General features: G+C 42.0%; 1 protein-coding gene across 1 annotated transcript in view; it reads left to right on the top strand.

Moving 5' to 3' along the window:
• Positions 1-27,942, top strand: part of LOC136991348 (obscurin-like) — a 143,932-nt gene that overhangs the window by 88,106 nt on the left and 27,884 nt on the right. Inside the window, 26 exon segments of the mRNA XM_067292215.1 lie at positions 1,725-3,080; positions 3,693-3,971; positions 4,772-4,850; positions 5,233-5,351; positions 6,285-6,482; positions 7,199-7,231; positions 7,338-7,436; positions 7,891-8,109; positions 8,435-8,501; positions 9,376-9,404; positions 9,713-9,847; positions 10,671-10,810; positions 11,528-11,728; positions 12,071-12,153; positions 12,902-13,075; positions 13,486-13,645; positions 14,028-14,144; positions 15,495-15,659; positions 16,415-16,573; positions 17,854-18,031; positions 19,292-19,405; positions 20,158-20,325; positions 20,595-20,697; positions 21,316-21,445; positions 22,602-22,683; positions 22,686-22,706. Of these exon segments, the coding sequence (XP_067148316.1) occupies positions 1,725-3,080; positions 3,693-3,971; positions 4,772-4,850; positions 5,233-5,351; positions 6,285-6,482; positions 7,199-7,231; positions 7,338-7,436; positions 7,891-8,109; positions 8,435-8,501; positions 9,376-9,404; positions 9,713-9,847; positions 10,671-10,810; positions 11,528-11,728; positions 12,071-12,153; positions 12,902-13,075; positions 13,486-13,645; positions 14,028-14,144; positions 15,495-15,659; positions 16,415-16,573; positions 17,854-18,031; positions 19,292-19,405; positions 20,158-20,325; positions 20,595-20,697; positions 21,316-21,445; positions 22,602-22,683; positions 22,686-22,706 (4,608 nt within the window).

Here is a 27,942-nt window from a genome sequence, read left to right as displayed (position 1 = left end):
TGGGCTGAACTCTGACCAAAACTAATCACTACGATTGTTTTGTATAGCTCTTTGTTTCCGTAAGCTTAATAATGATCACTAGATCATTATTACTATAAGCTCACTGGGAGGCAATGTTTTTCCCCCCCTGATGTTTAGGCAACTCACTGTGTCCCAGAGAGTGAGTCAGACTTAGACATTTGAGCATAGGTATCTCCAGGCAGATGTTTCCATGTGAGATGGATGTCTCAGCTCCCATTACAACCAGTGGAGAACTGTTCAAGACAGTCAGTGGAGCCCTGTCTAACTTTAAAATAGGGTGAGCTGAATTGCTTTCCGTGCTCCACTGACTGTCCTAACTAGATACTCAGCAATTGCAACAGGAGCATAGGTGCGAGCTCGTGGGAGACACTTGCAGTTATACATCTTTTTCTACACGCTAGATCTTCTTTCTCCTTTGGCTACAAAAGGAACCAAGAAAATTGGCTTATACTAAATGTCTGGTTTTTAGTTGGCTACAGTTAGGTTAAGTGAATCACACTAATCTCACTACGAAGAGAAAGACCTGACAGTACTGGATAGATTGTGAATGCAGCTGTTTGTTCATTCTTTACAAAATGAGTTTAATTGGTTAAAATGCATGGGCAGATTAAGATACCTGAGGAAGAAACAGTGATGGGTAGATTTCTTAAAAAACAAAAGCAAAAATCTGTGTATTTCTGTCGTGCCCTCACTTGAGATCAAGAACTTATTGAGGTCTCCCATTGAAAGACTATCAGTGTTAATCTAGTTGTGTGTGTTATTTTCCATATCCAAGTGTGAATCATACTCTTTTGGGCTGGATGATTATTATTTTTAGCAAAAGCTTTGGCACTTTGCTTCTATTGTTCTCCATGAGAGTGTTTATGTATTTCACAAATAAAAGACAGCTGCAACAGAAAGGACAAAGCCACTGTTTTTTTACGCAGAGGCTTTAGAGATCAAAAACTTTACTATGTGGTAATTCAGACAATACACAATCAACATCGCATTTCCCTGGAGGCATTAGTAAAACTGAGAACTCATCAGGAGATTAAAAAATAGTGTTTGTTTATGTCTTTGAAATTGAAATATTTTTCTGCAGCCCTGGGCAGATGTGTAGAGTAGAATGAGGGAAAAGACATGGAACTCCATTCACTTCTCTTCCTCGCCTTATAGCTTGTGCACTTCCGTGGGTTTTCCAAGGCCAAATTGCAAGCTCTTGTTTTCAAAACATGAGTCTAGCCAAACGCTGGATAGCTTACAGTTTTGGACTATGACTGCATATAAGAAATGGAATTAGACATGAACATAAAGAGCGACAGAATTTGGTTTACTGGGTTCAAATGCATGAGGAAGAAAAAAAATGTTGCTGTTTGGCCATATTTTATGTACATGCATAGAATCCTAAGATAGTTGAGGTTGGAAGAAGGGTCATCTCTGGATAGCCTAGTCCAACCCACCTGCTCAAAGCAGAGTCAGCTAGAGCAGGTTGCTCAGGACCTTGTACAGTAGGGTTTTGAATGTCTCCAAAGGTGGAGACTCCACAACCTCTCCGAGCAACCTGTTCCAGTATATTAAATTTATATTTTGTTCCCAACTTAATGTTTAATTAAGTGCCACTGATATTCTTCTGTCGAGACTTTAGTATGATATTTCCATGTGCTTTCTCAGGGCTTAATCATAGACTTTGTCTTTTAACATCTCACCAATCTAATTCTCCTCAGTTCCTACTGTAGCATTGCTAAAAGAGATCGCCAGGGAAGCACCCAGCGCAAGCCAACCGGAAGAGCTGGTGGATGGACATGTCCAGCCCAGCTTGCCCCCTGAGGCTGCTCAGGAGGGAGACCTTCACCTGCTGTGGGAAGCTCTGGCCAAGAAACGCTGGATGAGCTGGGAGCCCACCTTGGATCCCATCAGCGAGGTGCCTGAAGAGGATGAGAAACTTCAGGAACTGAAGAAGGAAGAAGCAGAGATGTCTCACTGTTACTCAGAGGAATACTCCACATGTGACGAGCTGGCTAGGACTGGAGAAGCAGATTTCTCTTTCACAAGTTCAGATGATGAGTCTAGAGCTGGGACTCCTTCACTAGTCAACTACCTCAAGAAAGCTGGGAAGACAAGTGTCAGCGTTACTAGCAAGGTTCAATCGGGCTCCACAGGCAAGTTATGGAAGCAGTGGGAGAAATCCAGTGTGGAGACTGCTGTGGCGGTCCCAGCTGCTAAGCCAGCTGAACCAGAAATAACGGATTTAGATGATCCTTCCATGACCAAGGCAGCTGTAAAGATCCAGGCTGCTTTCAAAGGCTACAAAGTCAGGAAGGAGATGAAGCAACAGGAGTGCCCAGTGTTTGCTGAGACCTTCAAAGATTTCTCTGGTGAGCCTGGAAGCACTCTCCACCTTGAGTGTGTGGCCCACAGCAAAAGTGACATGAAAGTCTGTTGGCTGAAAGACGGGGAAGAGCTTTCAGATGGTCGCTACTATCACATAGACAATTACAGTGATGGGACCTGCTCTTTGATTATCACTGGCCTGGATATGAAAGATGCGGGTAAATACACGTGCGAGGCATCTAATAAATTTGGCAAAGTTTCACACAGTGCTAAGGTGACGATCGGCAGTCAGGAACCTCAACTTGTTCGTAAAGAGAAGCAAGTTAAACATACCACTGACAGTGAGACTGAGAGCTCGTCTGGCAGTGAGCTGGATGATGCTTTCCGTAAAGCAGGAAGGAGACTTCACAGACTCTTCAAGGCCAAGATCTCAACGGAGATATCTGACGTGGAGGAAGAGCTCTTTGTCAGTGCAGATGAAGGGGACGTAGAGGTGGTGGACCATCAGACGTATCGTGAGGATGACCAGTACATCTACATCAAGTTTGAAATCTTGTCTGAGGCAAAAACTGCAGCCACTCGATTCAGAGAGATGTTTGGTGCCCTGGGAATCCCTGTGGAAATTGACATTTTGGAACAAGGCCCTAAAAAAATGGAATTGCGTATTGGGAAAGCAACACCACCCGCCGTCGGGAAGTTTGTACCACCAGTAGCAAGACCTCCCCCACCTTTACTGACTTCTGATACAGGTGAGTAAAGCAAGCTCGTTCTTTCTTTGAAAAAGGTATCTGGAGCAGGTCAGGATGTTATTTTTTTACTTGTGAATAACTTAAACCTTTGTTTTTCATTTCATGCAGATATTTTCTGGAAATCTTTGCACTTTTGAAAAAATAGATGAAATTTTTCTTTCTTTTTCATTTTTGGGGAGAGGAGGGAAGTCAGTGCTGGAGCAGGGGGTTGCAAAATTCTCACTTTTCTGTAAAGATGCTTTTGTAGTAGCAATTTCCACTATTATAATAATATAGCTATAAATGCTTTTATTGCTATGCTTAAGTTAATTAAACAGTTTTCAGAACAGCCCTTAAAGAGGGACAAAAGACATTTTGTCAAGGGGAAGAACTGAGGTGATATATAGTTTGCAGCTGTGAGATTTCAATACTTTTGGCAGTCCAGGGGAATTTTTTCTTAGTGTTTGTCAGGGAGTTTCTACTTGACCTTTATTGTCATGGAGAAAAGATATCACTCTGTTATTTAAAAACCCGCGAAGCAGAAGTCTTCTGGCACTGGGCAGAAGCGCTCCTAAAATACATCTAACGCAACCCAGTTTTTCCTTTCTTCTCCCCTAACTACCCTGGATTTAGCCCCCATGTTCATGACTGAGCTTCAAAACCAAGAGGTCCAAGACGGATATCCAGTCAGCTTTGACTGTATTGTCATTGGCAAACCTCTCCCCACGGTTCGCTGGTTCAAGGATGGGAAAGCAATTGAAGAAAATGACCATTACATGATCAGCGAGGACCAGGAAGGGTGCCATCAGCTGATCATCACGGCTGTGGTCCCTGCTGACATGGGTGTTTACCGTTGTCTTGCTGAAAACAACATGGGTGTTGCTTCAACCAAAGCTGAGCTTCGAGTGGACTGTAAGTCTCAAAATAACTGTAGGAAAGCCAGAGGGAAGGGGTCATGCTTAGAGGGGGATAAATATTTTTTAAGAAAAATGCTATTTACATTTTTTTAAAAAATGAACCTCTTGGGTTCCCCCCAACAAATGGGGGGGAAAAGCCTCCAAAATTTTCTTTGCACCAGAAATGCAGCTTTTCAACTGAGTCTGGTTCTTAGAGTGCTGTGGATGCCCTTTTACTAAAGAGCATATATTATTCTGGATTGGCTGACTGAACAGTTTCTACAAGCAAAATGAAGAAATATGGAAGTGCTATCAAGCTACTTTTTAAAATGTTTCTGCTAGGATATTGTAAATGTGTTAATAAAATGATAATGATGGTACAAGTGTTAATTATAAGGACAACGTGGATGTCACTAGTATGGGTGAGCTGCTCAGTTGCAGAGCAGAGCCCAGTTATTCCTAAAGGTCAGAGAAACATCTTACTATAGACCATACCCAGTTCGCTGGGATTTCTCTGAGGCTCTGAACACCAGAGAGGCGACAGAGAAGGTGGCCTGGATGTTCCCCTTAGGAAGCCCTTCTGACTATCTCCTGAAGCATCCGTGTTGGATCTTGAAAGGAGCGATAGTTAGCTACCTTTGGAAACACCGCCATGGTGCAATGGTTGTGTAGGTGAAATAATGGATTTTTAATAAGGGAGATCAGCAAAAACTATTCCTCCGAGTTTGGAAACTGTTAGCTCTAATTGCTGTAATTATTATAAGATGAAATAATTTCAAACTTCAGATTATCTAAAATATTTTTTCTCTTTAACAGTGACCAGCACTGACTATGAGACAGCAGCAGATGCAACAGAGACTTCCTCCTACTACAGTGCCAAAGAGTATATTTCAAGGTAAATCTAACTCTAGTTCTTTGTAACTTCTGACTCGGTAAGATCAATATATTTCTGTAATGTTGCTTTCTGCGTGGAAATACTGAGTCTGTTTTTGCTGTACCTGGCAGGGCCAGTTTAATGTAATAAGGAACAGTCAGATGAGATGAGATTCCAGTTAGAGTAACTACTGCAGCTGGACATTTATCATGGGCTAATTTGCCCTGCTGCTTTCAAGCGAGCCTGGGGATTTCTCCACTGCTTTTAATGATATATAGTACTGCATGTGCTGTTGTGATGACAAAACGCACAGAATGAATTAACCTGAAATAGGTGATCCTGATTTCCTTAACCCTTTGCTGTCTCGGTGACTTTCTTCTTTCTACCTCTAATTGCTTCTTAGCCGCGAGCAGGAGGAGTCTACCACTGAAGAGGAGCAACTGCCTCAGATCCTCGATGAGCTTCATGATATTCACGTGGCACCTGGAGCATCTTTGGCAAAATTTCACCTGAAAGCGAAAGGTGAGGGGAGGCCACAACACTTTGTGTTGTTCCAGGTTTGCTGTCGGAGCGAAGTGCTGGACAAGGTTTTCTGATGCGCTCTTCCGCAGTTGTGCTCCCAGTCTGTTCATCTTGCACCATTTTTGCATAAGCCAGCTAGAAGATGATGTATGTGCTGATGAACCTTGGGTTCTGCAGCGGACATAGGCAGATAAAGTGGCCTATTTTGTGCCCATATCTGCAGGCATAATTACAGGCATATGTTGCTGAAAACTGAGTCCTGTAATTCTCTGAGCACACTAGTTATGCAGAAGCAATAAGGAATGAAAAAGCGAGAATATCTCTTTATTCACTTTAATAAATGAAACAGTCCTGGGCTAGGAACTAGTGATGAGTCCTAGACTCATCTTCCCTCTCTGCAGCATTGTCTTACCCTGTTATGAGGGAGTCGCTGCTACAGGCTAAAAACTGCAAAAACTTCTTTCTGCTCTCAGTGGTAGGGAGAGGTAGGGATTCTCCTGCTTTTCCTATTGCTGCCTATTAAAATGGCGAGAGCTGTTTTGCCTTCAGTGTCCTTGGAGCGGGTGTTGAAGTTGTGATACAAACCAAGGGTGACTTAGGTCCACATTTTGCTTCGCTAGGGATTTCAGTGTTTGGCTTTGTGTATGTTGCAAATCGGGCCTGAGCATTACCTTTCGAACCTGGAAGGTATTTGGATATGCAGCAAGTACAGAGAGTGTCAGAAAATGAAGAGAAAGGAAAAAAACCTTCAACAAACAAATAGAATTGAATAAATTTGGCAGTGATTTCTAACGGGGCGAACCCTCAAAACGATAGCACTGGGCAGATCTGAGGTTTCCTCGACTGTTCTGAAGCATGTGGTTGGGTGGAGATGCTCCAAAATGGTCACTGCTAATACGTTCCGTTCTCTGCATCTGTAATTGCTGCCTGCAGGGTACCCAGAGCCTCGCCTCTATTGGTTCAAAGATGGACAGCCACTAAGTGCCTCGGACCGTATCCTGAAGATTGATAAAAGAGAATTCCACTCCCTGGAAATTCTCAATGTCACCAAGGCTGATGCTGGCCAATACTCAATATTTGTCATTAACTCTGCTGGTTCCGCATATTCATCAGCCAGGCTGGTAGTCAAAGGTAGATTTTTTTGGCATGTCCTGGCTCCTGATTATCTTTATTCCAATGACTCACTCTGTTTTATATGGTGGTTGTTCTTGAAAAAGCCTACCAATGTAAGTCAAGGGAGATGAGGAAGTCTGTGGTTAAAACATGATGTATCTTATTCTTAGTTCACCTGTAAGTTTACAGTGTACCCCTAAGGTTAGACATGTCGCTTCTCCAAGGCCTGATTGTGGTCTCAAGTACACAGATTTCATTCCTGCCTAACTTCACCAACTTTAACAGTTAATTTTACTAAAACTGAGGGCCTTCTGCGAATCGAACTTGTGGCTGTTCCAGTAAGACACTGCAGCAATACTAACAAATTTTGAGAGTTGTGGAAGTAGGTGTTTGCAGAGATGATTATGTGTATTTGTATTTATTAGCATAATTCTTCTGGAATTACTAATTAGGTGAGCTTGGTAGGGGTGAGTTGTAGTTTATGAAAATTATCTTTGTAAGCATGTGTAATATTAGTAATGGAAAACTGAAACAAAATCCATTCCCATGCTATATGACTATTCTTAGCATTTTTATTCATAAATATACTTTAGAAAAAGCATAACTTTTTAACAGAACTAATATTTCTGTGCAGTGTGTCCTGCGGTGAGTAATCCCCTGGAATCACGTTTTTTTCTTTGAAACTCATGGACAGAAACATATTTGTAATTTTGTTTTTCTTCCCTGTTTCACAGGACCTGATGAGAAAGAAGAACCACCAGAAACAGGTGAGAGGCTCCATAGCAGATGGTAACAGAACCCCTAGAAATTTTTCAGGTAGTCTTAACTCACACAGAAGGTGTAACCATGTTTCACCAATAATGTCGTTTTCAGATGCCCATGAGCAGCTGATACCACCAAGGTTCCTGGAAAGATTTACTAATAAAAAGGTTAAGAAAGGTGCAAGCATCACATTTTCTGTAAAAGTTGAAGGTAAGTGGTCTAGCTACATAACAATTAAATGGCATAGTTTCATGACGCATTCTTGTCTCTCTTTGGGCCAATTCACTGTAACTTGATCTAGCGTATTGAATCTGAAGTCCGGGGCGCTAGTCCCGACTTTGTAAGAGACTTCGTGTGCCTCATAGCAAAGCATCCAACTCAACTTCACTTCCATTTTCCTATCTATAAAAACAAGCATAATAATAGTTACTAGTCTTACGAAGATATGTTGGTTAACTGGTTTTATACAGTGCTTTAATGTCCTTAGAGGAGTGTGCTGTAGAAAGGTCTGTGTTCCTTCATTGTATATTGCGACTGTTACTGCTGTAAAAGGATCACAAAACAGGTCAAAAGCAGCATTCGTTACAGCATGGCTCTTGAGGCTTGTAAGAAAGGAGTAACACTGTTAGGAAAATTAGAGCTCCTTGTATTCGTTTTCCTTTAGGATATCCACTGCCAACTATCACTTGGCTGAAAGAAGAGTCTCAGGAAGACATCCTTTGGATCAAACCCAACGCTCCTGGGTATAAACTCGCCAGTTCAAACATGCATCACAGTCTAATCCTGTTGGATGTTAAAAAGAAATACAGTGGGCTGTACACATACATTGCTACCAACAAGGCTGGCCAGTCCATCTGCACTGCCACCCTAGAAGTTGCAGATGGTAAGTCTTTCTTGCAGTAGAAGCACATTTTCTGCGTTGCCTTTCATGCAGTGGCTAAGAGAAAAATAAATGTGACTGATAAGGAAATGACACAAATCGTAACCTAGCAGGGTGGAGAAATGCATCTGTATGGACAGGGAGGGGAACGAAGTGTGTTTGCATCATATGAGTGGGAGTTTGTGCCCTGGGTCAGGAGCTGCTAGCAGGACAGCTTCACTACTCTGGTATTTCCAGGAATCCATGTCTAGAAAATGTGCCCCACAGTAAATACATAAAAAAATACTCTTTGTTTTCTGTCCTCTAACGATAAACCCTGATCTTGCAGTGAAAGAGGCTGAAGTTCTGACCCAGGAGCGCGTGATGGTATCAGAAGCCATAATGACCACCCTGGGGTAAGTGTTTTTCTGCCCAGCTTGAAGCACGTTCTGAAGAGTGGGATCCACTTAAGCACACTTTCACTTCTAGAATATATCCAGCCTAAAAGACTTGACCGGACTTCTGGAGCCAATGGAGAGCGATGGGCACTCCCAGAGGATGAATTTCCCTTCCTAAGGGTCTGTTTGCTCTCTGGAAGTGTCCGTCTGTCTCTCTCTCCATTGCCTACAAAAGGATCTTAAGTGAAAACCAGAGGAAATTAGTCCTACTTGGCCTAATTGGCACTAGTCTGTACTTACCAAGGGTTTATAGCTGATATTACTCTACAAATGTTCTGTTTGCTACAATCTTGATAAAACTTGGTAGCTTTCAACCGAAACGTTATTTATTACAGCATCAAGCTTGCCTGTTAACATTGGAGTTTTATGGCTGATTTGGGGGACTGTCTGCACGGGGAATTTGCTATGAAGAAAGCTCCAGTGTGAAATCAGCTCTTCCACTGCAATCTCGCACATGGATGTACCTGGCCTTTATTAGGCATATTTGGAGATATGTAATTTATTGCTTTGTGAAAGTGGAGTGAGCTTCCTCGTGCTTCCTGTGTACTGACAGCATTGTGCAGAGATTTAGGGCAGATAGCTTGTACTATGAAAATTTATACCCTTGCTGACTTTGTAGTAGTTTCTTCACGTAAACAAGCTCAGATGTCCTAATCCTTCTCTGAAAGTTTAAAAAAAAAAAAAAAAAAAAAAAAAAAACTCAGATGCTATTTCCTTAAAGGCCTGATATAAATAAATAATTTTTAAAGGTCATAAATCCCACCCAAATTGCCATGATTTTTCATTTTAACTTCTAATCCTGCTTTACTCTTTTTTTTTTTCCTTTTTCCAGAGCTGTTCATCCCTCTGAAGCAAGAATAGGTAAGAGAAGCTATTTTATATGAACTACTCCTACCTTCCATATCTGCAGCTCGGCTTGTCTACATATTTCATTATCACCACCTATTTTTGTTCTTTTTCCTCTTATAAGTTCCTGAAATATTGGAACTTTTCAGGACTGCTCTCTGTTCAGGGGTGAATTATTTGGAGGAAATATGAGCAAACACAGGTTTAGAAGCAGGAGAAGTGAAGAAAATTAGACTTTCCTTCTAGAGAAGCTTTTGTTATTTAAAGAAGCTGACTTTTCAGTGAAGTATTGCATGCTTAATAGAAAGTTCTTTCTTTCCCAGGAGATCTTGATGGTGTAGCTGGTAAAGAAGGTGTACCCCAAAGCGCTGTTTCCTTAGCCGATGTTGGGACAGAAGAGTTCTTCCAGAAACTCACCTCCCGTATCTCAGAAATGGTATCTGCAAAAATAAGTCAAGGTAAGTGACCTGGCAAATGCAATTGAAGTAATAAGAAAATGATGCAAGCTGTTTTTAGGTTTCATTTGATCTTTAAATATCAGTGAGATTTGTGAAGCGGGTTCTGAGACAGTCATCCTGCATAAGTATTTGTGAATGTTTAGGTCTGAGAATTTTTAGCCAGAACCTATCCAAGCTGCTACATCTTCATCCACAATTTTGAACGAAAAAAAAAAGCTCTTAAAATAAACTGACAAGGCTAATGTTCTTTTTAAACATATAGTATTTAATTAAATAAGCAGGAGTAAATGTGAACTTGAGGTGGAGGGCAACTGTAAAAATGGAAGTGTGTTTTGTGCATCTTGGGTGTTTCGAGTTGTTAAGTTAATGCATCACTGCTGAATCTGAAAGCAATCCTGCTTTGCAGGCTTTCCCCATCTTAATTTGAGTTGTAGTTCACAATGGGATTTTAAAATCAAGTCCAGGCTGAAAACTGTGTGTATAGCTGTGCAGTAAACTAATGATTTGTTAAATTAAAATGAAAAATTCTGGTTTGTTTTGTATGTGGTAGATTGATTCTCTTGTAGTAGGATTTTATCTTGAAGCAAAGATGAAGTCATACCTCTTGTACAGATATTTTTACTGCGATAAGCATGTAACCTCATGCATTAAAGCATTCTAATTGTTTATGCAGTCCTGAATATTGATAGGCAGTCGCACTAAATGCTGCAAGTGCTCTTCTCGACAAATATTTAATTTTATTAAATTAAAAGTTAGTATAGACCTGACTCATGTTCAAATACAAGAGCTGCATTTCACACTGCCCTGTCGCTCTGCTTTTCAGCCACACTTCGAGCGCCAGGTGCAGATAGTGACGATGAATCCAAAACTCCCTCTGCATCTCCTCGCCATGGTCGATCCAGGCCTTCATCCATTGCTCAGGAGTCCTCCTCTGAATCTGAAGATGGGGATTCCCGAGGGGAGGTATGTTATCTTTATGGACCAGTTTGATACCAGGAAAAACAGTTATTTAGAATGCTCAATCGCTTGTGTTTCCATCCTACTTTATGGGATCTATCTCACTTTAGTAGAGACTGGTATTTAAGTATGGGCCCTGTGATACAGAGCACAGACCTAGCACTGGAGAACAAGATTCTGATGCTCACTATGTGATCTTGAACAAATTGTTCAAGTCAATATGGTCAAAACAGAGCCATTATTCAGCAGTTGTTTCTTTTTTTCATGGCTTAGCTTCAGAAAGTCAGAGCTTGATTTTCTGCAGCCTCAGATAGAGTTTGTCAGAAGAATTTTATTGAGAAGTTGTTCCTGTGAAAAATGACTATTTGGTGGAAATCTGAACTTTTTTAGGTGTTCATTTCAAACAGTTTTTTAAAAAAAATTAAACCTTTAGCAATGTTGACCTATTCTGACATTTTCAGGACCACTGTTTGTTTTGACTTGGGAGCAAAATTCACTGTTTCATGATGTAAATCCAAGATACTGCAGAATGTTTTGAAAATATGTCCAGAGCCTTTCTGAGACTTAGTTTGCCACCTTGTAAAAAGTAAACAGTGATTCTCTGCCGTACAAGGGTTGGAGAATAAAACATTAAACGCAGATGAGCACACTTAGGTTCTGAAGGCGATATGGTATTGTATTCCCTTTTCAGAGCTCAAAATAACTGTCATTTCATGCGTGCAGATCTTTGACGTCTACATGGTCACCGCTGACTTTGTGCCTGCTGCTCCTGACAAGGAGGCCATCACTTTGAAGGAAGGGCAATATGTGGAAGTCCTTGATTCAGCTCATCCACTGAAGTGGCTAGTCAGGACTAAACCCACAAAATCGAGCCCCTCCCGACAGGGCTGGGTATCTCCAGCTTATCTGGACAAGAAATTAAAGGTAATTGATCGTCCTATGTTTATTTTTCATGTAAAATTGCTTCTTTCTCCTGCAGTTTAGAGCCATCCCTCTAAACTGAAGTGAAGGGTGAGGAGGTCATTGAAGGGGTCTGTAACATGATGGGGCTTTTTCATGTTTTGATTAGACTATGTTTTTGTGTGTGTGGAGGGGTGCCTGGGCTTGAAAGACCTAATCAGTCTCCAGCAAGCAAGAAAGAAGTTTCACACTGCTGCATTAGGGATTGCTGAGGGATTAGGGGTCTTTGAGGGATATTCCTCTGTGCGTATTGGCAAAAGCACTGTTAACCGAGAAGAATAACATGTCCTTTCTCTTGTATTGTAGTTGTCACCAGAGTGGGGATCAACAGAAGCTCCCGAATTCCCTGGAGAATGCGTTTCTGAAGATGAATACAAAAGGAAGCTGACGTAAGCACTTGTCGGATTGTACAGGCACCGCTTAGCCTTGCTGCTGTTTGAACTAACATGAATGTTGGTGTCTAGGTCCCGCCTGAGTCACCCTTTCTGTATCACTGAGGCCTGCCATCTCCCTTTTCCCTCACTTGATTCTCGCAACTTTTGCTTTGCCAGTGATTTCAGCTTGGAAAAATTTCAGCCAATTGAAATCATACTGGAAGGTGGGCTTGAAAGGAGGATTTTCCGTGATGTCCTTCTGGAGGCTCTCCGATTTCACAAAAATCTTAAACTTGTGTTGTCTCTTTTAAGTACCTCTGTACTTTGGGATGCTCTGGATTTGAGCACGATGTCTAAAGAGGGAGTGGAAGTGCTCTAGGAAGACCTGCTACAAACTTGTATTGCTCAGCTGTGTATTACTCCCTTGCAGTGCAGCGCGCTACTGAGTGTGCTGTCATAGAGATATTTGCCTCTGTAACATCTTGCTGGTTCCATAACGTGCCATCTAAGTTGCTGCTGTCTACTCTACATAGGTCCTCCTGTTGCTCGCACTCAGTTTCATCTGGCCCAGCTGTAGATGTCTGTAATGTAGGTGCCTATCTGTAAGCAGAGTGTCTAAAATCCCTTTATAGTCCAGGGAGATCTAGTCAACCTACTCAAAGGAGTCCTCTGACCAAATGTTCATCTCTGTTTTAGAGACATGTCAAAAATAATTGTGCTGATTGTTCTGCGCTTTCTTATCACCTGTTTGTCTCCCCTTCAGCATTGTTATTCAGGAGTTGCTGATCTCAGAAGAGGATTACATTCAAGATTTACAGTTCTTCCAGACTCATCACCTCAAGTACACTGAGACCTGTCGCAACGTCCCAGGAGCTGTTTCCAGTCAGAAATCCACCATCTTCAGAAACATCGATGATATTGCTCGTTTCCATTCCAGGTGGGCATCTCTTCATTTGAGACAGAAGGATAGCTTCTGTACCTGGTGTCAGAGCTACAGTAACTATGGAGGCTATAAAGGATGTGGAGCACTGACAGTTTTGGGGTGTAAAAGAGTCGATGGGCATTTTAGGATGAGATATGATGGCATTGCTTAAGTCAGAGCACAGGGCTGGGACTCCTGTAATAGTCCCCAGGGCTTCAAGACTTCTCATGTCCTGCTTATTTCTTACCCTTTTGAGTGAATTTAATTGAGAAGTGTTAAACACGGCAATATCCTTCATTCCCTCAGTCCTTCCTTTAATCTGTATTAACCTGAGATTGCCTGGTTTAAAAGTCTGGCTGCTGGGACGGTGTGCTAGCCTTATTCCATCACCTGATCCTCAGAGGTCTTTTTTTTCCCTTCTGCAGTGTCTACCTCCGAGACTTGCAGAAATGTGACACTGATGATGACGTGGCCATGTGCTTTATTAAGCACGAGGCAGAGTTTGATAAGTACATCCAGTACCTGGTGGGGCGGATACAGGCTGAGTCAGTTGTTGTCAGCAAAGCTGTCCAGGATTTCTACAAGGTAAAACAGTAGCCCAAGTACCTACCGAACGTGCATCCAATAACCCACTGTATCGTGAAATATAGGCATTAATTCAAATATGATCCCAAAGAGGATTATTAAATATTTTCATGGGAAATCATTGTTAAATACAGTAGTTTTGTATTTACTGTCTAGCTCTTCCTAGTAGACACAATCAGTATGTCCTTATGAATATTATAAAGATTATATAGATATGAATATGTACATGATTATGTCACTGTTAACAGTATATGGTGAAAGTTGTATTAAATATAGGAACTCGAGGAAATGCTATTAGTCATATAAAAAAGTCAAACTCTAAATTTTAGTTTCTCTAAAACTTTATCTCAATCTTTCCTCATTCTTGTATATATTTCTTTAGAGATACACAGAGGAAATTTTAGCTACTGAAGATCCTTCGCAGCCACTTATCCCACCACTGCAGCACTACCTGGAAAAACCCATAAATAGGATCCAGCAGTATCAGACTATTATCAAGGTAGGAGCTTTTGTTACACACTTTTATCTAATAGGCTTATGTTCTGCTTGGTGTAGCCTCTGAGGAAAAAGACTTCATTCTCCTTTCATATTCTCTGTGTTCATCCTGTTGTAACTCCGCTTGAAAGATGTTTGAGTGAGAAGGACTGTAATTTGGACCAGTGATGGTGATCTCTAAAGCGTTCTGTAAATATGAATTCAGGGAGAGGTTCACAGTTTCCAACTCCATAAAGATCAACAAGCTTTATCCGAATGATCTTTAAATATATGTACATGTGCGCGCGCAAACGCACATACACGTAAAATGTTTATACATGTAGGTATGGATATGTACATACATATACATATACACACATATATATATGTGTGTGTATGTATATATCCATAACAAGGAGAAATTGCTACACACTCAGCAACAGATCTGTTATAAAAATAAGCAATTTCCAGACTGTAAGATACTGACTTAGCAGTTCCCTCCTTGTATTTCATATACACGTTATGGTAAGATTAGACAAAGTTCTGTTTTCTGAAAAGCTTTACACCATTTTACCGTCATGAACTGTTTCACCTCTCACAGCTTTCATCTGTCCTACAGTTTCAGGTTCTGGCCCGTACCACAAAAAAACATTTTTCAAAATAACATTTTTATAGTATTTTTCATGGGAAATAGCATTAGGATATCCAAATATTGGAAAAGTGCCAAAATTGTTACGTGTTCTAACTTGGATCATTTGAAGAAGGTTCAAATTAATTTTCTAATTTTGAACCCCTGCCCCTGAGCACAAACACCAAAGCTAATGGTCTCTTGGAAATGAGAGCGAGCATGGGAGCTTCCCATGTCGCCATTGCTGAGAGAGGACAGTAGGAACAAATGTGAGAAGAAATAATGCCGTTTCCTATTTTTTCCATCCTTTCTTAATTTTACCAAATATCTATTGTGTTTTTAGCACTGCCACATGAGTTGCATGCCTCGTATCATCGGCAGGGTAAGGGCAAGACAAATACAATAGATACATTTAGGATTGCTTTGGGGGTTTTATTTATTTATTTATTTTTTCATCACTGAAGCATGTCTGGTATACGCTTCAGCTTTGTCTTTGTTCAGTATCAATTGGTGCAGGGAAAAGCTAGGATGGATAGTCAGGGAGGCCCCAGAATGGGCTGGAAAAAAGAGGATTTGGTAGCTAAAGAGCACACAGTGAGAGAATGGGGTAAAAGTTGCTCAGATGCAAGAGCTGGAGGACAGTTTGATGTCTGGGAACCTCTTCTGGTATCAAGGAAATGCTCCCCCCTGCCCCTTTTTTTTAAAGACAAACATCTGCCCTGTAACATTGACTCCATTCATCTACAGGAATTAATCCGAAACAAAGCAAGAAATAGCCAAAACTGTGCCTTGCTGGAGCAGGCTTATGCCGTTGTATCTGCACTCACCCGAAGAGCGGAAAACAACCTCCATGTCTCGCTCATTGAGAATTATCCAGGGACCTTGGAAAGCCTTGGTGAACCTATCCGACAGGTACTTGGAATTTCTCACTCCGTTTTATTGCTGCATGTGCCTTCAGTAATTTCCAAGTAGCCTTTGGTCCTAAAAGAAGCTCCTTTACGAATTATATCTGAACAGAGTATTTCCTTATTGCCTTTTTTATTGTTCAATATGTGATGCATCCCTGTACATGTGAGAGATGTCAAACCTACTGGTTTGATGAAGATTTGAAGTACCAGAGCTTATGGGCCACTTCACACATAATGTAGTTATTTGCCTTTGCGAGCCGCTCACCAACAGGAGGAGATTTGGTTTGGTCCATACGTGATTTTTAAGCATTTTATTTATTGCCCCTTCTCTCCCCTTATGGGCCAGGTACGTGGTCCAACTCCTGAGCTTACTGGCATCAGTGGGGTTTTTTGTGTTGATTGCTGAGGAGTTAGATGCTCACTAGGCATTTTCAGTATAAATTTTCCGTTAGTATCAGTACTGGAGGAGTCTGCCTACCTGAGACAACTGGACTTGAGTTCTGTATTTATCTGACAGGAAAGAATATCATTTAAAGGCCAATGCAATGATGACCACTGTGTGCCCATGTCTCAGTGCTGTCAGTCTCATGCATCACCTTTAGCATTAGAAACAATCTGCTGTGTTGTAATGAAAACAAAGTGCTTAAGATGAGGATGTAACAGTAAACATTTGTTATCTGTTGGCTGGAAGATGATGGTGAGCCACCACGGTAATTATTCCAGTTATGGCTAAGTGGTCTTCCTTCTTTTTCCCATCAGGGCCACTTCATTGTGTGGGAAGGAGCTCCAGGAGCCAGAATGGCTTGGAAAGGACACAAAAGACATGTCTTCCTCTTCAAGAATTATATAGTGATCTGCAAACCAAAGCGGGACACGAAAACAGACACGTACAGTTACATCTTCAAGAACATAATGAAGGTCTGTTCCTTACCTCCTCACCTAGAGCATCTCTCTGTCATTGAGGACTTTTATGTCCAGCTTCTGGTCATCTAAAACTAGAACATTTCACTAATTCTTTCAAACTATGTCTTTGTTTCTGAAAGCCTGTGAAGCGCAAGTAAAGTCTCTGTCTGTCCCCAAATCCCTCTGTTAGCACTGTTGGAAACATGTCAGACATCATCAGAAGCCCAGGCAGATTTTTACTGTGCAGCAATGAGTTTACAGCTAAAGTGTGTTAATTAATTACATGAAATTGATGTGAATTTTGGTTGGGGTGCTGTCTATAGCATTTGCTAGAGTTCGTAGATCTTTGGTATTCGCAGTCTGTAGGATTGGTAGTAAACTGGAGAAAACGTTGTTTCAATTATGTGCTACATTTCCACTAGCTCCTCTCTGCTGGTTACGTCCTTTCCTGAAGCCAATTCCTGTTTAGAAGTCAATGCGACCAGCTCATCTTCAAAAATTCAGGGCCCAGATTAAAACTGTACGAAATTGCACATAGAGTTTCCCTAGGGCATTAGATGCTCAGCTCCAGTTAAAACAAACAAACAAAAAAGTGGATTTCTGGACCTAGCCCCAGTCAGGGCCTTCTAAAAATACTTACCACTGTCATCACTGATATTCACAGGCTGTTCCTCCCGTCCCCCCTGCAAAAAAGGACGCTTTGTCCAGAGTGCAACTGCTGTGTAATTTCTTTTCATGTAGTGCCCGACTGTGGTGTTCCTTGGTGCTGATGTCAGCCCAACAGCGCTGTGCTCTTGGAATACCCTTTAATTCTGGCTGTTGTTTTCCTGAAATGTGATAATTACTCCCAGACGGAAAATGGGAGAATGTCTATTTGCTATTCGGAAAGCCAGGTGTACTGGAAAAAGGATTGCAAAGAAATCCTGATTGCTCTTCGGCCACTGCCACTTTGCATCGCTCGTGCAGTCTGAAGAATCTTTAAAAGCAGTGTAAATTATCACTATTTCCCCTTTTGCTGTTGGAGCATCTAATATAACTTTAATGGGACTTACGCGTGACTCAAGTCCACTGAAGGGAATATATTCTGGAAGTAGGAGACTTGCTGGTGTCAAATAGTTATTTCCATTTTAAACTTTTATTGAAGATGGTTGTGGTCCACAAAGACTAGGTCCAGATCTGAACTTTCCTGAACTCTGGGATTACTGTGGGGAGCGAGGTAGTGGCCAAAAATCATCTCTAAGTAAAAAGAAAAAAAAAAAAGGTGTTGACGTTCTTCTGCTCCTGTTGTTACACAGCTGAACAACATAGACGTGAATGACTTTGTGGAAGGAGATGACCGGGCATTTGAAATCTGGCACGAACGAGAAGACTCAGTCCGCAAGTACCTCCTTCAGGCGCGTACAGTGAACATCAAGAATTCCTGGGTGAAGGAAATCTGTGGCATCCAGGAGCGGATCAGTCAGCCTGTCTGGAGTGAGTACAGCCCGAGATGGCGTGAACCTCCCAGTGCTGCCTTGGGGATGTCTCCCTGACTCAGGAAGGCGATTTTGTTGCTAGGAGGGAGAGAACCTTCTAGGGTCATCTGCCACCTCAAAAACTAAACTAGGGTTAGAGGTTTTCCTTCAGTCACATCACAGACTGCCATAAATAACAACTCGCATGACTAGGCAGCAAGTGTGCTTCAGGTGGAACGATCGTAGCTGCTTCACCTGAGCTGGGGCAGGCACCTTTGTCAGCATAGGACAACAGTGTGTTTTAGAAGTTTTAACAAATTGCAGAGTTGTCACTAGAGAGGCATTTGATCTGGCAGGGATTGCAGAAGGGTAACTGACGACAGAATTTGGGGACAAAACCACAGTCCCACTCCATGAAAAGCATCAGACTCCAGTGGGAAGAGTCCCGAGACCTGACCCAGAGACCTACTGGTACCAGTGTGATTTTGTTGGGTATTGAGTCCTCCATTCCAGAGTTCTGGCTTACTTTGTTTTATCGGGACACATGGCTTTGCTTTGGATTTTTATTTTGTCATCCAGGCTGCTTCATCCTCACTGTCATTTAATACTACGCCAATTTTGTGTCCGCAGAATTTATCAGGAGGATATTAAATCCATATTGTCCAGATAGGAGCTAGAAATTATGTCCTTTACTGCATAAGTCAATCTGGCTTCTTAGAAATCTGAAAGAGATCTGTTTTTGGTGTATATGCACTGAAAACAAGTCTGGGCAGTTTATTTTTAAGCTTTTAGTGGTGTTCTAATTAGGAAGACTATCAAAATAATTTTACATAGCTTCTTGTGGTAGGAATAAATCAAAAGTCTCTTAACAAAGCATAGACTTTGCTGCATACAGAGCAACAGAATATTGGTTTCGTTATCAGCGGTGCACATTAACTGGGGAATTAACTTAACTGTGACAGCTGTGTGGTGTCTGAATAATGGATGTGCTTATTAAAATCATGGCCTAAAATACTTCCAGATCAGCAACAAATCCAGGATTTTTACGTCCCATCTCTAAAGCCAACAAGCAACTTTTGGCAGGCTCAACTTATTCTCAAATAAGCAAGAACAGCACGTCACCTTGAAAGTCATTACTTGCTAAAATTTTCTTTTCTGGTTCCCATTCTGAACCTCACAGTTCTGCAAAAATTCTGCCTATTGTTACTTTATTTTGCAATAGGCATTCTGTGGACGAAGCCCCCTCCTCAGGCCTGACATGCTTATTCTGATGTTTCAGTACCGCCGGACTTTGAGGAAGAACTGGCAGTCTGTACAGCTGAGCTGGGAGAGACAGTCAAGCTGGCTTGCGAAATTACAGGAGCTCCCAAGCCATCCGTCTGCTGGTATAAAGGTATAAGCAGCAAGTCATATTGCCACGAAATGCGTATTCCAAGACTGTGCTCTGTGCATATTGCTCTTTGTGAAGTTGTCAGTGGATAATCTGTAAGCTGATCACTGGGAGACACCTGAGTCTAGCTTTAAAGAAGTTAGCTACTAGGCAACCAAGCTGCAGTAGCATGGACCTTCCTGTGACTTAATGTACCCTGCTTTTCAGGTTTGCAGATAAGTCCCTACGAAGCCACATCTTGTTGCAGTTAAACAACTTCTTGGAAATGAGTAACTTGTTACACTAGCTCGGACCCTTCTATGCGATAACACAGGCAGCTCTGTGGACACATTCCTTTTCTCAGCGTAACTATATTGCAGGGGAAACAGCTTTGCAATAAGTTCACACCTCGTAAAAATATGTTCTGCGTGCTTGCAGTCTCTTTATAAGTGTTTCTTTTACTGCACTTGGTAGCAAGTAAGAGCTTCAACTGCACAGCACATACTTTGGGAGAGTTTCATTTTTAAATGAGGATTGATGATGAATGAGATCCCCCAACAGAGCAGAGTGTGACTTGGAGCAGTGCTTTGTTCACAGGATGTACTGCAGAGAGCTGGAGGAGGATGAGCTCGTTGCTCAACTACCAGGTTCAGCTGCAGAAAACAAATACAGCTCTTGGACCTCTGACAAAAGAGCTGGATGCAATTCCTAGGGAGAAAACGTAATTGATACCAAACTATTTACTAAGACTTTTTTTTCCCCCCTGTGTCTTTAAGATGGGAAGCCAGTGGAGGTGGATCCCCATCACATTATAATAGATGATCCTGATGGTTCGTGCACACTGATCTTGGACAACCTAGCAGGCAGTGACTCAGGACAGTACATGTGCTTTGCTTCCAGTCCTGCTGGAAGTACCAGTACGTTAGGAAAGATCCTTGTTCAAGGTAAAATCCTGCACAGATGCATTGTTTCCAAGGGGTCTGTTATGTAATCCCCTAAACATGAATATTAAGGCAGTGAAGAAGTTCTGTATAATATATGCAGTATACTCCCTTGAGAAAGTTCTTTGATGGTACAGTAGTGAATTGTTCCTAGAAAATGGGGTCTTTAGGGTCTTGTGTGGAAGAATTATCTGGTCGGGGACACATCCCTTGCATCTGTCAGGGTGTTGTCATAGTTCCAGCTGTTGGCTACATTTATCCTTGCTTTGCAGTGCCACCACGGTTTGTGAACAAGGTTAGAAATGCTTATTACATTGACGGCGAAGATGCTCAGTTTACCTGTACTATTGAAGGAGCACCTAGGCCTCAAATCAGGTCAGTTCTTTAGAAGTCGCTTTGGAACAAATTCTCTTTTCCCATTTTCGGTGGTCAGAACAGTCTCCTGCCCTGTCCTTCAAGGTTATGAACCCTTCATCTCTGTGTCCTCCAGCTTGTCCCCATCCCAATCCTGGCTTTTCCTGGTCCCAACCTTCTTGGCATTCTCATGCAATTTATTCCAGCAAGCACCTGAAAAGAAACACCTACAGAAAATACCTGATATAGGACTGTATCAGATCTAATGCCCTGACAACATTTTATGAATCCTTCATGTTCCCTGCCCTACACTTGAGTTGATTCTATCAGCAACCAGTCTGGGGTATTCAGATAAAAAGCTCAATATAGCTTCTCGGGATTGGGACCACTGCTCCCTGCATTGGCTAATGAGATTTCTTGAGCAGTATCTCATAGGCCTGATGAGTACAAGTATCCATGTGTGATCTATCTGTAGCTCTGTCTGCCAGGAAATTAAAGCCAATGTGGGATCCAGACTTTTCTCTAATGGTTGACTCTTGAGTTGTTTGCCCGCTGGCCTGATAGGTGGATGAGTGAGCTGGGGACTCCTTGACACTGCGTATTTTCTCCTGGTTTACATTCAGTATTTTCCCCATGCAGGTGGTACAAAGATGGTGCGCAGCTGTTGGACACAAGTAAATACCAGACTTTCAGTGAACCACAGAGTGGCATGTTAGTCCTGGTGATCAAGAACCCTGACAGGGAAGATATGGGATACTATGAATGTGAAGTAAGTTCAAAGAGATGTAAAGATCTGCTGTCTGACATGTCATAAATAGGAGAATTCCTTTTCCTCGGAGAGATTGCATGAGATTAGTGGCTGATTAATTGTTGTTGCATGTCATGTCAGAAAAGCTCATCATAAAAGTGAGGTTCTCCTGAAGTGGGCCTGGTCTGTGATCATCCCAAAGCTTCAGAATATTCTGATCTGAGATTTTGGTTGTTCAAATAAGAACAGCTTATTCTGGAGCTTAAAGACAGATCCAGACCTCTAGGGCTACCTCTGTGCAAAGTTTAGGAGCAATTGGACATGAAGTTTTGTTTCTGGACCGTTTTTAAATTAAGAACAGATTAATGCTGCTGCAAAGAAAGCATCCAAACCCCAAAGAAAAAATTAGGTTTCAATACAAGTGAAAACCACTGGAATTCCTGTTTATTTAAAAAGTATACCTGGAAGCATCTAAGAGATTAAAATAATTTAAATGTAATATAAAAAAATCTTTTAAAAGTTAGTCACAAGTTATGCGTTCATTGTAATAAAATACGAACAAGCTCTCAGGGCTCAGGTATAATAACAGTTGACCATAATTTATGAACTTATCATGGGTCAGCTGAACGATGGTAAATGGCTCTTAGCTCACAGCAGCTTCAGTTATTCTGCATAAATTGCTAGGTAATCTGATATAATTTAATGACTTCTACTAAAAGTTTAGCAAAATTACATTACGTTGCATTTGTGATAAGCTAAGATCCCCAAATCCCTTATTTCCTGGGCTGAATAAGACTTGGTGGACAAATGGCTGATAAACAAAAACCCCTGTTTGACTACCATTTAAATGGCAGAAGATAGGAATATGTGTCTGTTGGTGGAGATAGAGCCACCTCAGGGCAGAGCCACAGGCTGCAGAGCGACCTGCAAGTAACTGTAGGTTAGCCTATGTGCTGTAACTTGTCTGTGCATGTGAGTCATTTGTGCTAAAGCATTATAATGAACTCCGCTGAGCAGCAACGTCTTCATTCAGACCCTAGCTTAGGTTTTGGGGTCATGTCTTCCTTTCTGCTGTGAGTTGCAATGAATTTCCTAACTTAGCTGCAGTATCGTATAGAAGAGTTGTATCGTATAAAACCATCCTGCATTTTATTCAGTACTGCATGATTCTCTTTAGCTGGTGAACAGATTAGGGTCAGCGAAAAGCGGAGCAGACCTTTACCACCACAGTGCAGCAGCCCTGACTCAGGAGAGGAGAGGAGCCAAGCCATTACCATAGAAGGTATGATCCTTGACCAGCTCTGTGAGTATGTCAGTGATTTACTCGAAAACCATCTCACTGAGGATCGAATATGTTTGCCACCTTATCCATGTTGATTGTCGGTGTACACGTATCTGTATGTCTATCGAGAGGTGCATGGGTATGTTGCAGCTCAGCTCTACAGCCATCACCATCTGTTGATTTCCAAAGCTGGCAAATCAACTTCATCATATAATGCTCAAAAGTGCATTATATGGAAAAAGAGGAGCAAGTGAAGGGTATGTCACACCGCCACTAATGCAAGAAAATGTTTCTCTTCCCGTTGGAGTACTTGAAAAGGTGTGGGTCAGTTTGGCAGAACATGAGTTAAGGGTTGCTGACAAAAAAACCAGGGTCCTGTAAGTAAAGCTGCAGGTGTATTGTGATCTCTTCCTGAAATACCACTGAGCAGCATCTGGAATGATTGAGAAAGCAGAACTAATAGCTGTATGTCCTGAGCAATATTACTTCACCCGTTAGCAAGGGCTGTTCAGGTATTACACCCCACATAGTCGTAGAACCTATTCCCTTTTTTTCTGCATTTTTTTTTCCAATTGAATTGATAGGGTGATGTGGACTGATCTTACAGCCATCCAGTGAGGCATCTCTTTCTTAGCACTTTTACGGTGCGACTGCTTGAAGTTATCTTCTTATTCAGCATGAATTCAGACTGAGTTTAGATGAGAGGCTTCATCTGAGTAAGGACTGTTCACCGACATGGGAAGCTGGTTGCTGATACTAGTTAGAAGTGTGCTTGGCCTACTGGGCATGGGCACAAGCACTGTCCTTGCAGTCCTTTATCAGAAAACCATCAAAAGTTCAAAAGCATTGCAGGGAGAATGGTGTTAGTACAGCAATACCGTAACCGTCTCAGTAGGATAAACCTTGAAGTATTTGAATGCTTTGTCCTTGCTGTGACCTAAAGAGAGAAAAATAAGTTGCACGCAAGACGTAGAGGAACACAGACAAATTACTGTTAGGGCAGCATGTCTTGATGAAGTTTTCTTGTACGGAGGCAGAAGATGTTATAAAAATGAACAAGGGTTGTAAAACAGCGTTAGAAGCATTGCTCAGCTCTCGGGGTTTTAAATATATACGTTCAGCCCTGAATTACTCATATGCTGTAATACCCACAGCGATAAAAGATTTTGTGAGGTTGATTGAAGAAACGTGATCTGGAGATTGCCTGGAGGCTGTGGAAGTGTTAGGAAGTCGTTTGTGATCGGTGCTGTGCTGTTGCCCAGACTTGGCTATAGGGAAGGAAATGACTCATCTTCGCAGAGGAATCAAGAGCGAGCTGGTTCAGGACGAAGGGAGCAAAGAGTAGTGCTGAGCCAGGCTCACCCATGAGACAAGATGATTGTTTTGAACAGAATCACGTCAGGGATGAATCTGGCATAATGCCCTTGACCGAAGAGGGATTTTGCCGCTTTCTTGACAACCAAGAACCAGCCTCGATCTAGCTATCGAGGAAATCAGGTTCATCTGGCAGAGAAAAGGAGGACAGATGGATCTCACGAAGGCTTTCTCTTTCCATCTTTATAATCCTTGATTGATTGATCCATTGATTGATGCTCTTTTTTTTTTTTTTTTTTTTTTTTTTTTGTTTTTAAAACAAGCTGGAAAATTGTAGTTCAGATGTCATAGAAGAAATAACTATATTTCAGTTCATTAGTCCAAAGCAATTAACATCTGTTTACATTTTCTTTTGAAATTTAAGCAAAAGAGAATTAATTTAAAGGAATTTTTAAAATCCTGTGTAAGACTGTTCAAAACCTGAAAGGTTTATGAAAAGTCTCTTACATTTATTTTCAAAATATTTTCCTAGAGGTTAATAATTATGCTTGTAAGTGATTAAACTGTGTAGATAACTAATGAGATGTGTGGGAATTTATTTCGTGTAGATGAAAACATACAGTTGTATTAAAAATTTTAATACAAAGAATGTTTTACTATAATTCCTGCAGGTAAATTAAAGAAGTGGAAAGCTCGGTTGGCTTGAGATACAAAACAGCAGGACAAAAAAATCTGAATGCAAGATCTGTTAGCTGCTGACTTAATATCAATAAATGTTCTGTATCACCGGGTTTCTGTGTTTTTGTTTATTAACGGCACTCAGTGCTCCACCAGCTAGTCCACTTCTCCCATTGACTTCAGCAGGAGTTGGGTTGCAACCCAAGAACGTGACTCTAGGTGGGCTCTAGCTGCAGTTTTTAGGGACAGTTTCAGAAGCGTTGAAGCAAAAGAACCTATTTTTAGGGATGCTTCCAACTCAGATTTCAGACTGGATAATTTTGAGCAATGCTCATCCCCTTGCATGCTTCTTCAAGGTTGAACTGGAACTTCAAAACATGTGTCGGTGTTGTGTTCCTGGTTTTTGGCCTGAGAGAGAGAGCGTGGGCCAAAAGGTTCCCATATAACATTTTGGAACCGGGAAAATACCTGTCTGCCACAGGGGTGTCCTCACCGCAGCGTTAGTTTGACTTAACCTCAGCTCAAATTCAAACTCCTCATTTTGGTAGCTTGATTCTGTGTGCCATCACTAAACAGGGAGGAAAGGGGCTGGATGAGCAGCATGGAGGAGCTCTGAATGCCGCAGTAGCTCGCGAGCCAGAAGTGTTGGAGAACCTCTGCCTCAGCAGTCCTCTTAACTTGAGCTTAAAGCACCACTGGTTCGACCTAGAGGTGCACGCGTGTGACGCAGGGTTGACTTTGAACGAAGCTGTGCTAGCCCCGCGGCCACCACATGTTAACAACTGTCAGGGTCATCCTGCAGGCTCGCATCTATTCCATGTAAAACATCATTGCCCAGTTCTGGTCACTTTATACCTGTTTGCCCAGGGGACGAAGGGCGAGTATATTCATTTGCAAAAAGAGCGTTTAATTGATTTGACCATGATACCATAATTAAATTAAGCCTGGTTAAATTGAAATATATTTTCTCCCCAAGAGATACTAAGAGTGCTTCCTTTATTTCCAAATAGTTCACTTATTGGCAGCTGCCCAGCTCATAGGACAGCACCAGGTGGTGGCAATCGCAGCAGGAACATCAAGGAATCGCAAGATTTATCTAGAGAAACATTTAAGCATCTTCCATCCAGATCAGTGCTGATGAACAATGACGGGCTGGTGGGACATGGAGTGAGCAAGACTTGCTTCTTCCCTCAACAAACCCGGAACTGAAATCTTGCTCATGGGAAGGATATTAAAAACAAAAATCCAATGAGATGTCTTCAAAGGGGGCTGATGCAAATGCAGGCTTCAACTTTCGCCTGCTGAGGTCTGTCACGAGAATTTATTTTCTCAAGGATGGGAAAGGAGCAGAATCAAAACAGCTACAGGACTTTCCTCTGTGTGAATGACATCAAACAAGTCAGGGCCAAACCTAAAATCAGGCGAAGGCTGAGGGAATCAAGCCCGTTTTTGAGGCAGAATTTCTTTTGTTTTTTCATTTCGAGCTTTCCTTTGCTCTGACAAATCCTGCCAAGGAAGAACATCTGATTTTTTGTCTTTATTAAAAAATCCCAACTTCAGGGAAGATGTCTGAGCTTCCCACAGGGTAAGGATGGACAAACAGGAAAAATAAAAAACAAGGAGAAGCACATGTTTTCTGAGATAGTTCTGTGTAGGTTTGGACTTGCAGTATAGTCATCATGGCTATTTGCCGCTAATTATCATTGCTCCTAACAGCTGGAAACTCACTTTATGGGCATTTCAGTGGACATCTGCAAAGTGGGAATTTCCTCATTTGTATGCAAGTGCTCTTATTTTTTCTGTCAGCATGATACCTGCTAACTCTCCTTGCGAATTGGCTCAAAAGGTTGCAGAGCTGAGCCTTTTGGCACATGCTCAACCCTGGGGCAAGGGATTTTATAGGCTGCCAAAAAAACAATCAGAATGCTTTTTTACTACCCACGGGGGTAGTATTTGTTTCTTATTCCTATGGGAAACATTTTTAAAATACTGAAGGTTTAGGCACCAAAACAGGGTGTTTTAAAATGGAGCTTTTTAGCCAGTTTTGTCGTGGCCCAAATTATGGTTTGGGTTGGCACTCTTGCTTTGCAAGCCACATCAGGGACATGAGGAAAAGTCTTAATCTGGCACAGATTTTGTCTATCTTGATAAGTAGTTGAGGATATTGCTAGATATTGTCTGTGCCTTTGTTGTACCTTGTCGAGATTAGTGGAAAGAGTCTTGGGCAGGAGATTGGACTAGATTACCTCTTGAGGTCCTTTCCAATCCAAATTATCCTATCCTATCCTATCCTATCCTATCCTATCCTATCCTATCCTATCCTATCCTCTCCTGCCAGCGCTGACTGGGAATGAAACCATGTTATTTGTCTACGGGGTAGTTGTTCTGCAAGGACATGAGCTTGAGAAGCCATTTATATGTATGAAAAGCTTTTGTCTTCTCTCTGCCCTCAAGACTTTGAGTTGTCTTGAGGTCGGAGTTGCGTCTTCCTCTGTGTAATGCTTCTCTGTGTACAACCTCTGTACATTACTTCATCTGTACCCACCAGCTGACCTAGCCTCTACAGTGCCTTGCAGTGGCACAGTCCTGTACAAATATTTAAATTTCAGCTAGTTTCCAGTGCAGGGCCCAGCAAATCTGGTATTGCAAAGTAGGACAAATAATACATTATTCTGTAAGTGGTAGCTTCACGGTCTCTTCTGCCGTCCTCTCAGGTTTATAAGCTCATTATCAGCCCTGTCATCCTTCCCCCTCCCTTCTCCAGAAGCGCTGGTCAGTCTGGTACCTGCTCACTCCTCCTTCCCCTTCTCTGCAGGAATAACATCGTTCTTGCACATAAGGCTCCGTATCGGCACAACAGGGCACAGCTGGGTTCATCTCGCTGGTCTTAAGAGAGGTGTTTTTGTCAGAGCAGCCCACGTAGAGTTGAGCTTGGAGCTGGCCTCCTTCGTTCGTTGTTACCGCCCATGTTCTGCAGGTCATCTGATGGGAGGCTGAGTGTGTGCGCAGTGCGGTGCAGTGATTGCAGCATGGTGAGAAACGTCTGCCAGGAGCTCGGTGTGCCGAGCTCCTTATTGCGAGTCCTAGCTAGGGTCCCTCCTGCTGGGATTTCGGCATCAACTCCCTGCTCTAGGGCTGGGGAGAAGGACGCAACTGCAAATGTCTCCTTTGGTTGTGGTGGGTGGGGTGACACTGATACGTTCCTTTTACCTTGAAGAGAGAAAAGCTGTTCTTCTTGTCTATA

Source organism: Apteryx mantelli, chromosome 2, assembly GCF_036417845.1.
Source record: "Apteryx mantelli isolate bAptMan1 chromosome 2, bAptMan1.hap1, whole genome shotgun sequence".
Classification (NCBI taxonomy): Eukaryota; Metazoa; Chordata; class Aves; order Apterygiformes; family Apterygidae; genus Apteryx; species Apteryx mantelli.
The sequence above is the reverse complement of the archived record's forward strand: the minus strand, read 5'-3'. Positions and strand labels throughout refer to the sequence as shown.